The sequence below is a fragment of the Larimichthys crocea genome, chromosome XVI (assembly GCF_000972845.2).
Source record: "Larimichthys crocea isolate SSNF chromosome XVI, L_crocea_2.0, whole genome shotgun sequence".
NCBI lineage: Eukaryota > Metazoa > Chordata > Actinopteri > Sciaenidae > Larimichthys > Larimichthys crocea.
In genome coordinates, this window is record NC_040026.1 from 17,861,167 (window position 1) to 17,876,415 (window position 15,249).

At 38.9% G+C, this 15,249-nt stretch overlaps 1 protein-coding gene across 4 annotated transcripts in view; it reads left to right on the forward strand.

Annotated features, from left to right (window-relative positions):
- The window catches only part of kcnh4b (potassium voltage-gated channel, subfamily H (eag-related), member 4b), a 40,005-nt gene that overhangs the window by 5,158 nt on the left and 19,598 nt on the right, over positions 1–15,249 (forward strand). For 2 of the 4 annotated variants that reach the window (XM_019264792.2, XM_019264793.2), the window contains exons 2-4: positions 4,663–4,896; positions 6,392–6,523; positions 6,946–7,079. In XM_019264792.2, the coding sequence (XP_019120337.2) occupies positions 4,663–4,896; positions 6,392–6,523; positions 6,946–7,079 (500 nt within the window). Of the gene's footprint in view, positions 1–4,662; positions 4,897–6,391; positions 6,524–6,945; positions 7,080–11,532; positions 11,666–11,753; positions 11,877–15,249 lie in introns of those variants that run through there. The other 2 variants (XM_010752792.3, XM_010752794.3) reach the window with 2 other exon arrangements.

Sequence of the window (15,249 nt, forward strand, 5' to 3'; positions counted from 1 at the left end):
GCATGTAGCGTCATCATGTCAGATTACAGTTGTAGCGAGTCAGCACAGATGTGTAATTAAGGAAGCTGGCGGAGCGGAGCGGCCACTCAAAGCAATATCCCTGAGAGGATTACGGCCTAAGAATTCAGGCATTGTCACAATCTCTCTCTTTTACACACACACACACACACTGTTTATCGTGTGGAGTTCATGTGGCTGGATTGCCCAAGTTCCCAAAGAAGAAATACTTATGCAATTGTAGAAGGTTAATGAAGCTAAATAAGAGCCTGAAGACTTGTTATAAAATGCATTAATATCTAAGTAGTTATACATTTTGGGAAATATGTTTTTTTTTGCTTTCTTTTTGAGAGTTAGATGAGAAGATGGAGCCAACTATGGTTAGTTTAGCCTGGCTCTGTCTACCTCTTAAACTCCCTGATTAAAATGATATATCTTGTTTATTTAATCTGTGCATAAACTAAAATTGAAATACTGTAATTGCTCGTTTTACGGGGTGCCATGTGCCTGACTATTTCCTGTCTGGAGGCAGTGACTTCCTGGAGTTTAAGCGCCAATAACTGGACAACTGGTCATATTTGCTTTTCTGTTTTTATACCGATAAACAGACAAGACATAACATGTTAATTAGTGAGCTTTAGAGATGGCTACCTTCCCAGAGTCATAGCTCTTTTCTACCCGTTTCCAGTCCTTATGCTAAGCTGAGCGGCTTCGTATTACGAAGTGTTGATGACCTACTCTTATCTAGAAGGTGAAAAATTACCTGAATTGTCAAACTACTACACTTTACTTTACTACACTACTACACTTTTCCACAACCCTGAAGTCAGAGAGGCACGATGATGGGGTACTCGAGTCCATTAGATAGGACTGTGGGAGGTTGAGAATATCTCCATCGTAGGACAATATAATTTAAAGATTATTTTATTTTTTGGGGGGACTTTTTTTATGCCTTTATTGATAGTACAGCTGAAGATAGACAGGAAGCAGGGGGCAGAGAGAGAGGGAGTAACATGCAGTAAATTAACCGTCCAATGCGGGATTCGAACTGGGGCCAGCTGCAGCGAGGACTGTAGCCTCCACACACGGGGCGGCCGCTTAACCCACTACGCTACCGACCGCCCCAGGACAAAATAATTTACTCTAAAGTTCAAGATAAAGACTTTAAAAAACTGCAAAAACTGAAGTTTAAATGTTATAATTACTTGTTTTATGGGGTACTATGTGCCAGACTATTTACTGCCAGTTTAAGCAAGTTGTTGGCACATAATAGCCATTACAATTACAACTGATCATTTTTACTTTTCTGTTTTTATACAGCTAAACAAACAAGATGTAACGAGTTAATTAGTGAGCTTTAGAGACACTAGGTGGCTACCTTCCCAGAGATCTAGCTCTTTCCACCTGTTTCCAGTCTTTATGCTAAGCTGACCGGCTGGTAGCTGTTTTGTTTTACCATGCAACATGAGCGTTGTTGACCTACTCTTGGCCAGAAGGGGAAAAAGTTTATTTCCCAAACTACTGCTTGTAATGCATTTTACTTGAGCTAAAAAAACTGTAAAAGAACTGCACTGTACTCTGAGTCATGTACGTCAATGACTAATCTAATCCACAGTGTGAACTAGCACAGTTTGCATACCTCCAAACACAGCATAAAAGTTTTTTTTGGTTGTTATTTTTTTTTTCTTATCCATTGTGCCTCGTTGGTTTTTAATACATCCTTACAAAGTGATTTATGACTATACCTGCCCTTGACCCATTTGAAGGACCGATTTAGGAATGCTGAGTAGAGATGTACCTATTCTTAGGTAACATTACATAAACCAAAGATGAATGCTGTCCAACGCTTGCTGGCTCACTGAGTTTGGGAGTTAGAAATTTATAGAACATGAAAAAGAGGGCATGGTGGTTTGTTTTGCTTTTTTAAAAACTAGACAGACTCATCATCATCGTGTTCAGCCATTGTTTCTAGGTTGTTGTTTTGTTTGTTTTTGTGAAAGGAGTTCAAGAGTTTTCAGAGGTGTTCATATGCAACAAAGAACTTATACATGAGAAGAAATAACAGTTATCAGTCTCTCTTAATGAAACCCATGAACACAAAGATCTGCAGCAGACTTTAGAATAGAAATATCTCAGTTTCTCCATGGTAAATTCTGGGGAACAGCAACAGCAGCAATGCATAGCACAGACGTAAAACCTCCTCTGCCTGTTGATGGATCCGACTAATGCCTGTCTCTTTCTGTAATTCCACAGTGACAGTTTTAGTTGCTGCTCACTGCACACCCAAGAAAGGTTGTCACCACTCAGAGAAGACATCCCCTATGGACCGGTTTCTGCTTAGTCTGGCCAATTAAAGTGCGAGATTGTGGAAAGCGCTGTAGCAGCTGCTTAATACTCCTTCTTCTTTGGCTCGGGTCTCTGTGGAATTGGGGGAATTCAAACCGGTCTTTGTATGAATGTGCGCTCCCTTTCTGCTTGGCATTCAGAAAATCTGGAGTTTGATGTGTCAGTCAAGCGGAAGATGTCAGTTATTGTGGAGTGATTTTGATGCCTCCAATACTGACTTTTGGAAAGAAGAACTTAATCACTACATATGTAAGTGTGGGTGCACTTCCATCTGATTTTTATACGGTGATTCCTAACCAGGTGCAGCTGGTAACACAGTAATCAGAGGCTTTCTGAGCCATTTCCAACAGTGTTTCTACTAGTATGAATGCAAACATCACTAAACCTAATAAAAAAGCAAACTGGCAGAAGTCAAAATTGACATTCTAGGGTTAACATGAGATAGACTTTATTGATCACACACTAGGTGGAAGCACAGCTTACAATAGAAAAGTACCCATAACTAAAAAATAAAATAGATATACTAGAAATAGAAATAAAAATAAAAATAGTTATACACCTATATATAGTATGTAGAGGACACTTTTTTTCCACTTTTCCACAACTATGAAGCCCAAGAGGCACGATGAGAGGGTATTTGAGCCTATTAGACTGGGCTCAAATACCACAAGACTGTCTCACAAATCACAAGACAAACATAATTCACTCCAAAGTTCAAGATAAAGATCATATTTTTTTGTTGAGGAGTTGTTCCAGCTTCAGTATCTGGTAACTGTCTGTATAGTTTATGTACCATCTGTCAAAAAGTGGAAGCCAGTGGAAATCCCTCAATTATTTTTTATCTTGTTTTAGCACTACTGACTACGCTGCTGTGTATTCTGTTTTGAAACGTCAAAGAGAAAGAACTGAACAGGCTGTGTTGTGTTTCAAAACTCCTTCCACCGGTATACTCTGGCAGACAGATAGCCAAACTGATTTTCTTACAAAGAAGCCACACTGCAGCAGCAAGAACCAGCTTTAGCTTATCAAGGTCACATGCTGGCAACTGAGGGAAGGTGTGACGTCAAACTATCACCAAGATTAATATACTGTATATGTAGGTATGTAGGAGAACAGGGGGCGGGTGCTGCGTGTTTATGTCCTGCAGACAAAATACAGGGAGAAGCTGGAGAACTGTCCGTGGTGCTGAAAGCACAGCTACACACTAAGATGTAAAGAAAACCTGCAAACCAGATTTTATATTCCACCACTACTTTAATTTGACATTTAGATGATCTTCATCAGGTCACGGAAGCACACATTGCAGTTTTCTATTTGCAGCTTTACAAGCGTGGCACGCGATATCTTTACTTTGAGGTGAAATGAACAGGTGAAGCGATATAAGGAGGAGGGATAATACTCTGGTGTTTTATTGGATTTTAAAATGAGGTTCCGTCATCATCATGGGGTCATTTTTATAAGCTGTATAGTCAAATGATGTCATCTAGCTTGAAGTTAATTCATTTATTCATGGAGTGAATAGTAAATAATTGGAGTGAAAGTTGAGTTTGGTTGAGGTCATCTACATTTTACATGAAATAATAATATAATAATAATCTTTTCAGTCCTACAACCATACAATATTTTCTTGACATGTGACTACTAAAAGCTGTATTCGATGTAACTGAGAAAATATAGTAGATTTAATGATTTTTCTTCGGCTTATGCAGGTAATATGGCTTCAATTCAGTCATTCTTAAATCGTTTGCCTCTTTTTGTTCATTTCAGTTCATATTTATGTTCATATAAATCTGGTTCCTTTCCACTTTCATGCCCTTCTCTGTTATGCAATTCTTTATCGGTTCACAACAACCAAATGGAGTCCCTAACCTTTGTGCTCTTTTTTACCTCCAGTCAGCTTTTTTTTTTATATATCTTGCCGTCTGCACATTCCTTCAGTGGCCCACATCAGTAGTCTTGACCACCACCAGACGATCGGGCCCGGGAGAAATTAATCTTCCCCGAAATAGAGTCTACACAAAGTCTGATTCATGTTTGCTTTGAACTTGTAAACTAGTGTTGAACTAAACCTGCAAAGCTTTGATATAAGTTCAAAGAGCTAAACAGACTTTGATTCTGGTGCAAAGAACAAATTTGCACAAAACTTCAGACCCCCTGGCTTTTCCTTGTTATTCAGCGATGTTCAGGCAGATTTAAGTTAAAAATAAACATCCCAAAAAATGTCTCAAACTGGCCTTAAACTTCAACTCATACATGTTTTATCAGCCTCCATGATGCTCCACTTCTTCTAACACTTTGTCATGTCCCCCCCCCACACAGACAGTAACTTCCTGTTGGGTAACGCCCAGGGCCACCGAGGTTACCCCATCGTCTACTGCTCAGATGGCTTCTGTGAACTGACGGGCTTCACAAGAACCGAGGTGATGCAGAAGAACTGCAGCTGCCGCTTCTTGTACGGGGCTGACACCAGTGAGCACGTGACCCAACAGATGGTGAAGGCTCTGGAGGGCAAAGAGGAGTACCAGGCCGAGGTCCACTTCTACAAGAAGAATGGTGAGTGCATAATAAACAGGTTTCCACATAACTCGTAGACACAGCACACATTTTGCTTTATTTAAAGGTTATATGGCAATTAACATTCTTTTGTTCGGCTGATCAACTCTTCTAAGAACTGGGGAAATGATGAAAATGTAAAAAGACTTTTTCCTTGATCCTTTTTTTTGCTTTATTCAGGCTGTGATCAGTGAAAATTGAGTTCAGAGTGAAAATTAAAATGTCAGATTTTTTTGTTTGTTCTCGACATCACGAAGAGCACATTTATTTTTAGACTGAACATTTTGGTGATGCAGAATTTTAACACAAGTCTACTAGTGCCAGAAGGAGCAAACAAATGCATAGTTCATACTTTATGAACATAAAAAATCCAGGACAAACTACTGCACATACTGTTTGTGTGTGTGTTCATTATAGTAGTTTAAATCCTAAATTGAATGTGTGTGTGTTCATTATAGTAGTTTAAATCCTAAATTGAACTCATCTGGGCTAATCCTTCTGACAAAGTCTTGAGCTCAAAATACGGTGTCATGCATTAAAAGACAACACACAACACTGTTTAAGCCACTCTGATTGGCACACACAAGGATTAAGTTCCTTCAATAGACACCCAAACCTGCAGCCTTGAAGTGTGCGAAGCACTAATTATGCTGATGGATTACCAACTCTGTACTGTAGCTAAAAAATGCTCTTCTACAGTTCAGTAAGTAAGAAACAGTAAAGCAATGCCGCTACATCTAATGAGGGCAAGACACAAGGCTGCAAACAAACCCAAAAATAATATAACGCAGACACAAGAGCGAGACCAAAGACAGTTAAAATGAAAGAGAAGCAGTTGGATTTTAAAGCTAGAATCCAGCTGGCAGATATTCGGTAGACTTTTACAGGATTTTCATGATAAAGTCAGACATTAAAAGAAATTCAGCAGACACACACACACACACACACACACAGCCCTCTTGAGTGTGTTCCTGTTGCTCGCAAACACAAAACACGCACAAATAGCTTCTCTCTATTTGTATTTACACCCACAGCCTTGTGCTAAAACACCACCGACACTGTTTTCTCCCCCTCTATACTTGTCTATGCCTAACACACACACACACACGTATACACACAACCACACTGGGGACACTGCAGGAGATGTGAAACATCTGTTTGGTGGCAGAGCACAGTTTCTGCAGAGTTGCTAATGAGCGTACTGGGTTATGGCGAGGTCTTGGATCTATGGCGCTCCTTCTCTGCCTGACTTGTTATAACCAACCCTCTCTCTTCTTGCTCTTTCTCTTCCCGAACATGATCCATATCCAGTTTGCGGCGTATTTTTAGAAAGGCTATGCCACTCTTTGACAATTATCCACGGCTCAGACATGGTGAGAGCTGACATGACATGAGGAATCACAGGCCTGGATGTATCTGTTGAGGATTTGCATACATTCAGAAAATGAGGTAAAATAAACCCTAGACTAAACGACTGTTTCTGATTTTGTTCCAGGTGCGGCCTTCTGGTGTTTTTTAGACATCGTGCCCATAAAGAACGAGAAGGGCGAAATGGTCCTCTTCCTCTTCTCGTTCAAGGACATCACTGATACCTATGGACGGGGTCACCACAACAGCAAGAAGGAGGGTAGGTTACAAGCCCTGTTTACAAAAAAAGCTTCCAGTTATTTGCTTACTTTGAGCATGATTTACGAGCCGACCATCCTCTAGCCCCTGGCTTTCATTTTCTCCGTGCACTCTTGTTCATCACTGTCACTTTCCACCCGGCAGTTTTGTTTGGGCTGGCATTCGTTCACCAAGCTCAGACAATGTTTTTGCAATGGGAAGTTTGATTTGGGCAGCGGTGTGTCTTCAGGTGGAACCTGGACACAGTCTGTCGCGAATACCAAGCACCATGCCGGGGGAAATAGACCTGTGTAACTACAACAGGAAGAAAATATTCCACATATAAACCTGACAGAGTTCAGACACTGCATAAAATGACACTATTTCCTCCTCAGGTCTGTCAAATTTCTTGATCTAACTGACATGTGTCGATCTGACTGACAGGTTCAGACGACAAGAGGCGCAGGAGGAAGAGCGGTTCTCACTTTAGCGAGGCCAGGAAGCGTGGACGCACCATGTTGTACAATCTGACCAGCCAGTTCTCAAGAGGAGGCAAGAGAGAGGTCAACCTGGGTGGTGTGAGTACAGCTCTCACATACTTACTGATGTGGCTCTGATGGTATTTTTATATACCTGTCAAGAAAATCAACAGTCAGGACTCAGACATGCAGTGCCCTAGGTTTTTTTTTTATTATCTTGAATTATTAATGCTGATATCTAAAATATGAGTTTTAGGTAGACAATACGAGGGAAGTCTTGACCCAGATTTCATGAGCGTGGCTTATCTCAGTGGAAATTTCAAATGGGTTTGCTATTTAAAGTCCCCTGGATGGTTTTAATCTTGCTTCTGTTGCATTTTTTTGTTTTGTTTTGTTTTTTTGCATGAAAGCTGTTGTTTGGTGACTTTAAATAGGCAAATAGCAAGGTCACTGTGGCTGCTGAGAGGCGCAAGGTGGTGGCCACAGACGGCGAGGTGTTATTGGTCAAAGGGGCAGCTAGATGAATCATTAACACTTTTTTTTTCAGACTGTCTGGATATGTTAACACCTCACCTGTAGGAGCTCCAGGACATAGGTCATTATGTCACCAGCATGTTGCCTTAATTTACCTAGGTCCAAATGAGACTGCTGTGTCTATAATGTGCAGCCGGTTGGATAATGTATGGATGTAGGATCAAATTTGCATGTAGATTTCAGATGTTTTTCATAAAAATGAGTCATTTTGCTCATGAATTACCGTCTTTTAAGTGTGTTTGTGTTTCAAGTCCCTTAAGAGGGTGTTTGTTGTGCTGAAATAGACCCCAGCTATGGTCTGTTTCATTGCCACTTACGTCTTATTGCTACAGAACAAAGGCCCTTGTAGGCTTTGAATAATAAAGTTACACTCCAAACAGAATGTACTCATGTTTTGCTCTCAGATTCAAACGGGAGCAGTTTTTCTAGTGGAGCACCTTTTTGTGATAATCCCACTGCCTCCCTCCCTCCCTGCAAGAGGCTCAGTTACCAAATGGGTCTGTACTCAAACCTGTCCTTCACAATATGCCGTTTTATCCCGAGAGGCTGAAAGCAATTCAGAACTTTTCAGGGGTAAATTAAAATGTAAAAAAGAAAAACATGTTGAAAGCCTGTGAGACGTGTGTGTGTGATTCGCAAGGCTAATATTAGCGTTTGAAAAAAATACTTTGTGTGTTTTCAGAGAGATTCATTTACCTTTTAGGCGCCTGAAGCTCTGAAAAGCACTTGTTCATTTCAGCACTAAAACTGAGAAGTTCAATAAAAATTTTGATCAGAGTAGCACTCTTTTTCAAAGTGCCTCGACCGTTTTAATGGTATGCCCTCTTACCTGACACCACATTTTCAGCTTCCCTCATCCACACATTGCTAAAACCTGCAAAAACACGAGAATCTGACATGAAAACGGCCTCTTGGACACTTATTATTCAAGCACGATTTTTCCACTGACCAGTCAAACGACTAGTATCTTTTTTTCCATAACACAAAAGAAAAAAGGGATAAAAGTCAGAATAACACAGTGAATGAAGAAAAAAAAAGTAATTTTAGCACATTTATATGAGAAGAAAAAACATATTTAATGTTGACATTTTGTGCACCAAATTATTAAAAATGTAACCCAAAAAATAAGTAGCAAGTTGATCTGGAGTTATTTATAATACTATACAAAAACAAAATTGCAGTTTATTGAAAATGCAGCGTCAAATATCCTCACATGAACCTGCATGCACCTGACCCACATCCTGTTAACATCTCCAGAAACAAAAGCTCTGCTGTTGCTTTCAGATCCGACCTGCAGGTGCTTTCATGGGAATCAATGTGCTACACCTCCCCCCCCTATTTACCAAACCTCCTGCTGCCATGCTTCCAAACCCACCTACTTACAGATGGCACTGTGCAATGACACTGTAAACACACACACACACACCTGTCTTCCTGTCCACAAAAACAACATTCACACATACACAACAGACATGCAAATGATGGCTTGCCCTCTGAGGGGAGTGAAGACAAACATATGGCATCATCAACATCAACACGCACAGAATCAGATGAGCAATATTTATCATTCAAATGTTTTATTCCAGACACTCTCAGTGTGAGACTGTACTTTTCACACGGACACAGTGAGATATATATAAAAAATCTTGAAATGAAACCTCAACAATGAGAGTTAATGTGTTCACAGCCTGCTCTCTGTCTCTTCTTCCCTCTTCCCTTTTCACACATGCACACACTTATACAGAAATGACACTTGCAATAACCTCGACTGCATCTCTGTTATACCTCTACCACCAGGAGAGTTACCATTTTAAGTGTTTCTTAATTCCCACTGAGATTATAATTTTATTTTCCAAGGCAGACTGTGCCAAGTGCACCCACAAGGGGAGACAAGGTTGCAGATGAATCATCTATAGCTCACAATTTGAGGAGCAGCACTTGTGCCTAATTTATTTGTAACCTCAGGGACTGATAGCATACAGTATTTTCAGCAGCAGCGTGCATTCAGAACAAGCCTGTGTTGAGGAAGTATATTAAAAATGTAGGCAACCAGCGTGTTTTTAAATGCCAAAACAAAAATATCAACCGGTTACGGTGGAATAAATCAGATATTTATGCGTTGTTTTGTTTTTCTGGATCTTTAACAGCTCATTGGACTGTTTGTTTTGTTTTTCTGGATCTTTAACAGCTCATTGGACTGTGTCTTGTGATTCTTCAATCAGTGACTTTATCATGAAGTGTTCAAAAGCAATGATCGAATCAATAATGACATGAACTTGACTGTTTGTGTGCACATGCTTTTCCCCATATCCTACCCTCAGCTTTGTGACTCAGTTTTGTATTTATATGACAGCCCATGTATTATACATAATGGTGAGTATTAATAGGAACTGAGCTACAAAAGCTGTCTCATGCTAAGACACAATTTCACTGCACAGTTTCTTCATGAATTCCTCAGATGGTGCATTTAATTTCCTAAAAATTGCCTCTTCATAATAACAAAATATCATAACATCAAGTGAAGTTACTGCTGCTCAGTGAAAAACAATATTAAAAAAGAAAGTAAAGGCATAAAAGGCCCCCAAAACATACTGTTATTTCACTGCCCCCGTACTACATCTCTGTATTGGATTCAATGTCAGAACTTTAAACAATTAGGATATATGACAATCCATGTATTATAAATAATAGTGAGTATTAATAGGAATGAGCTACAAAAGCTGTCTCATGCTAAGGCACAATTTCACTGCACAGTTTCTTCATGAATTCCTCAGATGGTGCATTTAATTTCCTAAAAAATGCCTCTTCATAATAACAAAATATCATAACATCAAGTGAAGTTACTGCTTTCATAATAACAAAATATCATAACATCAAGTGAAGTTACTGCTGCTCACTGAAAAACGATATTAAAAAAAAGAAAATAAAGGCATAAAAGGCCCCCAAAATATACTGTTATTTTACTGCCTCCGTACTATTTCTATCTCTGTATTGAATTCAATGTCAGAACCTTAAACAATTAGGATAAAAATGTACGCAAAGAAAACGTGAAAATAAAAAAAGGAAAAACACGGGTTTAAAAAAAAAAATCTCACACTTCTTGTTTGATGTGCTTGGGGTTGAGATTGATTGGATAACTCAACCAGTGGAAACCTGGAAAGAGTATAATGGGTACTAGAACAGAGAAGTTGTCTGCTTCGGGTTGTGGAGTACCATAGGAGGAAGTTTGACAGCTTCAAGAAAGCCACACTGAACAAATAATTAGGTTATTGAAATAACTGACTGTCCAATTCTTATGTATAATATGTAATTAGTTTCATGTTCAACATAATAAACCTCGTTTTGTGTTCCTAGTGTGCAGAAAATGTTATTTGCAATGTTCCAATGCTATTGCTGTAAATATATTTTCTTTCAAAGTTTAATTTGGCATTATATTTTGTTGATTCAGTACATGTATGAGGTACAATGGTGTGATGTCTGACCAGACACATCCAAAATTCGTCCTAAAATGTACACATCTTTGCTTTAAAGACAACTATGACTGTCTAGATTACTAATGTATTGGGTATCAATACAATAAAATTTCGTCAGCTTTCATGTGGTACCTCTCATAATGCTCTATGACAAATGGCAGTGAAGTTATGAGGCAAAATGTCAGGCGTTTTTGACAAAAATAAATATTTAAACTTCATGGCTCATGAGGCAGGCATTCCCATGGTCCAAAATCAAAATCATTTTATATCTGGTCATTCCACAGCTTGGAGAATGGGAATCACAGCAATTGGCTTTAAAATAACAGAAAAGTTTTTTTTTTTTTTTTTTTTTTTTTTTTTTGAACAGGTCTACTCCGGATGTCTCTCCCCCTTAAACAATTACGATAAAAATGTCACAAGGAAAAACACGGGTTTAAAAACAGATTATATTTTCCACATTTTCACCGATATACGTTGCACAGACGTTATATATCAAACTGTAGGTAACCATAGCAACAGCACTTGTAGTTTAATAGCTTAAGTTCGCCAACGCTAAGCTTTAACTCTCGGGTTATAGTTTATATATATATATGTATATATATAAATATATATGTATCACTACGAAATAAAGACCAAGAAATGGAGGAAACTGTTGAACGTTTTGGAGCTTGGATACGGGTAAGTAAGACGATAGTGTGTGATATGCAACATTAAGTAATCAACGTTCATAAACCGTTTGTACAGACATTATTTATTAAACCGTAGGTAACCATAGCAACAACATTTGTGCTAACTAACTGTCGGTTAAAAACAAAAACTACGAAATTTAAAAAAATAAAAAAAGACTAAAATTGAGGGAATTTCTTACCGTTTTGGAGTTTGGTTACGGGTAAGCAAGACGATATATTACTACTGTCTTTTCTAAATTATCCTCATGTATATGAAATAGATAATTCGTTAGTACTGATTAAGCTAACTTACTCGGAGCCAGTGTGATTTAAGTGTGATTGCAACTGCTGGAAAATTAGCCAAAGTCATTAACATTCATATTTATTATTTAAAGAGAAAGGGAAACTTCTCTCTCTTTGTCTCTCCATCCTTCTCACTGACCTCAGTTTCCCTTTTCCCCTTTTAGCTTTTCCCTTTTTCTCTGCTGCTTTTACCCGTTTTCTCTCCATCTGTCAGCCTAACCTCATCTCCTTTTGGCTTCATCCCTCTGGATGTCTCTCCCCCTGTATTGTCTGTATATCTGTCACTCTGTACCGCCTCATTTCCTCCACTTTTAAATGATCTCTCACACTTTTTTGCCCCCCTTCGCTGCAGCTCAAATATTGAAACCCTCCAACCTAGAGTACTTGTACGCAACTCGAGGACTTCATATACATACTTCATTAGGATGCTGTTTACACAATAATAATAATTAGTGACGAGTTTATTCGCGAAAAACTGGGAAAAATTTCCCATAGGAAATAAATGGGAAAGCCCGAAAAAAAAAAAAAATTCAACAGACATTTTCAACAATGAACTGCTCTGGCATACTTTCACCGAGAGACTTTATTTAAACTTTAAAACGTAGGTACACTTCTCTTTAGGGATTAATTTCACTCATCGACAGTTACCGTTTTTAAACTATCAAGGCTCAAAGTTGAGCAGGTTTTTATTCAAATTTCTGGGTTTATAATGGGTGTGTATGTGGCGGAATGTTTGTGCAGAGCAGGGAGAAAAATCAGTGAGAAAATAAAACGTATTCGACTGCCGCGGCCTCAAATGCACCACTACAGACACGATTTATACATAGAAACATAGGAAAATTTGTCATCTCACTCACATTCGCCTGCTAAAACTGTCAGATATATAGTTTATATATAGTACCGTGTTAAAAAGGCGGGACATTTTTTGGAGGAAAGCAGAAGTAACCTTTCTCTGAAATGCTCTCAAGGACACATTTCTTCACTTATCGACACAAAACAAATATGTAGACGTCTCAGCATTTTCTCTCTGTCTCTGTCAGGATTTCCAACTGACATTCCAACTGACAACAGGTGCAGTAACTGCTCTTAGAGCAGGCAGAAGCCCAGTGGCGGCCATTTTAGCAGTTATTGGCTTAACTTGTCTGTGTAAAATGGCCGACAGAGACAGCAGAGCAGCTAGCACGTCAGCGCTAGCTGTAAAGACATGCTAACTGCTAACATTAGCGGCTAAAATTACTGCCACTAAGAATTTATTACATGATAATTGCTAACATGCTAATGTTAATTAGCATTAGCCACTAAGAATTAAATACATGCTAATGCCAAAATGCTTATGTTAATTATTAGCCGTCTGCGCTAGCAATTAACATTAGCCACTAAGAATTAAATACATGATCATTGCTAACATGCTAATGTTAATTAGCATTAGCCACTAGGAATTAAATACATGCTACGTTGAACATGCTAATGCTAACAGCGCGTCAGTGCAGCAATTAACATAGCCATTAAGTATTAAATACTGCTCATGTTAACATACTGAGCTAATGTGTAATGATAATGGCTAGGCGTTGTCTGTCTAAAATGACAGACAAGACAGCAGCAGCTAGCGCGTTAACAATTAACTTAAGCCATAATATTAAATACATGCTAATGCTAACCTGGTAATGGTAACCTGTAATGCTGTGGATTGATTACTATTAGCCACTAAGAATTAAATACATGCTCATGCTAACATGTTAATGCTAACATGTTAATGCTAACATGCTAATGTTAATTGCTAGCACGTTAATGCTAGCCACTATTTTAGTCACTAAGAATACATGCTAATGTTGACATGCTAATGTTAACATGCTAATGTTAATTGCTAGCATGTCAGAGACAGCACAGCAGCTAGCACGTGTAAAGACATGGTAACTGGTAACAACCGGCCAATGCTAAAATTAATGCAAATGCTAATACATAATTAACATTAGCCACTAAAAATAAACGACATGTTAATTGCTAGCGTGGCAGGGCTAGCTGCTCCTGTGTCTAAATAAACATGTTAAAAATGACTATTTGAGGTGTGCTTTTTGAATACAGACCCCCCGACAACAGCCCACTCGTGCACTCTCAAAATTTCGGCGGGAATGTTTCTAGTTGTTCTATAATAACTTTGTATCTATCAAAATATAACCCATGAATTGCACTGACACTTGTAATAGGGTCTTTTTTACACTGGGGCGTTGTGGATTAAGTAGTCGATCAAAACACTTCTTTAACAATGTCCTGGTCAGTGATCCTGCATAGGATAGAGTGAGAACTGAAGAAGCTTCTTGATGAGAGGTGAAACGTCTTAACGGTCTACAACCAATTCCAGTCGCCCCCAGATCTAACCCTTCTGAGGAAAGATGACCTGGGTGACTGAGAACCTTCACAGTCTTCCACCACAGCCACCTTCCCACGCTGACTATATTTTCCCATTCTGTTTTCCTCCTCTGTCTGCCTCCTCCTCTTTCTTTCTTTCTTCTTTCTTTCTTTCTTTCTTTCTTCTTTCTTCTTTCTTTTTCTTTCTTCTTTCTGTCAGTAGCAGTTAGCTAACAATGTGACTCTCTGCCTCCACCCTGCAGTCAGATCTAGACTAGATCTCTGTTTGTTGCCCATCATTCTGCCAGGCAATGAAGGAAAGGGTAGGAGGGTGCTGGTTATTTTGCTGGACACATGCATCAATCTGAAAATAGGAGCACAGCCAAAAACACTGACAGAGAGATATTGTGTTAAAGAAGGAAATCTGATTTCCGCAGCACTTTGTGTGCAATTATTTTCAGACTGCAGCGGTTGCAACTTTTAAATGGTCTACCTCACGCAACATCGCCTCTGTAAAAAAACAACAAAACATATCAGCTTGAATGTTTTTTTCCTCTGAAGGCTCCACAGACATTTGACTGAGTTTGTGTTTTCTCTGTTCTGGCAGTTTAGATGCTGTCAACCCATGAGTGTACCAGCTTACTGTAGCCAATCCAAGGCAAGCTGACAAGTAGCTCAGACTTGATTTCAAGCATTTCGCAGGTAGAGCCACTCTTGCCTTTTTCACTTTAATGCACTTGTCAAAGGGCTATGGATGCGTTTTTTTAAAAAGTTCAGATTCAAATGCATCTTTGACTGACTGTGAAATACAGAGCACATAGTTTGTGTTTGTTTGTTTTTTTCATATCATTTTTGCCCTCCAGTTTACCTTAAGTTTACCTTAACCTCTTAATTGTAACGCATTTTAGAGCAGGAACAACTGGATTGTCAAAATTGAAGATTGTA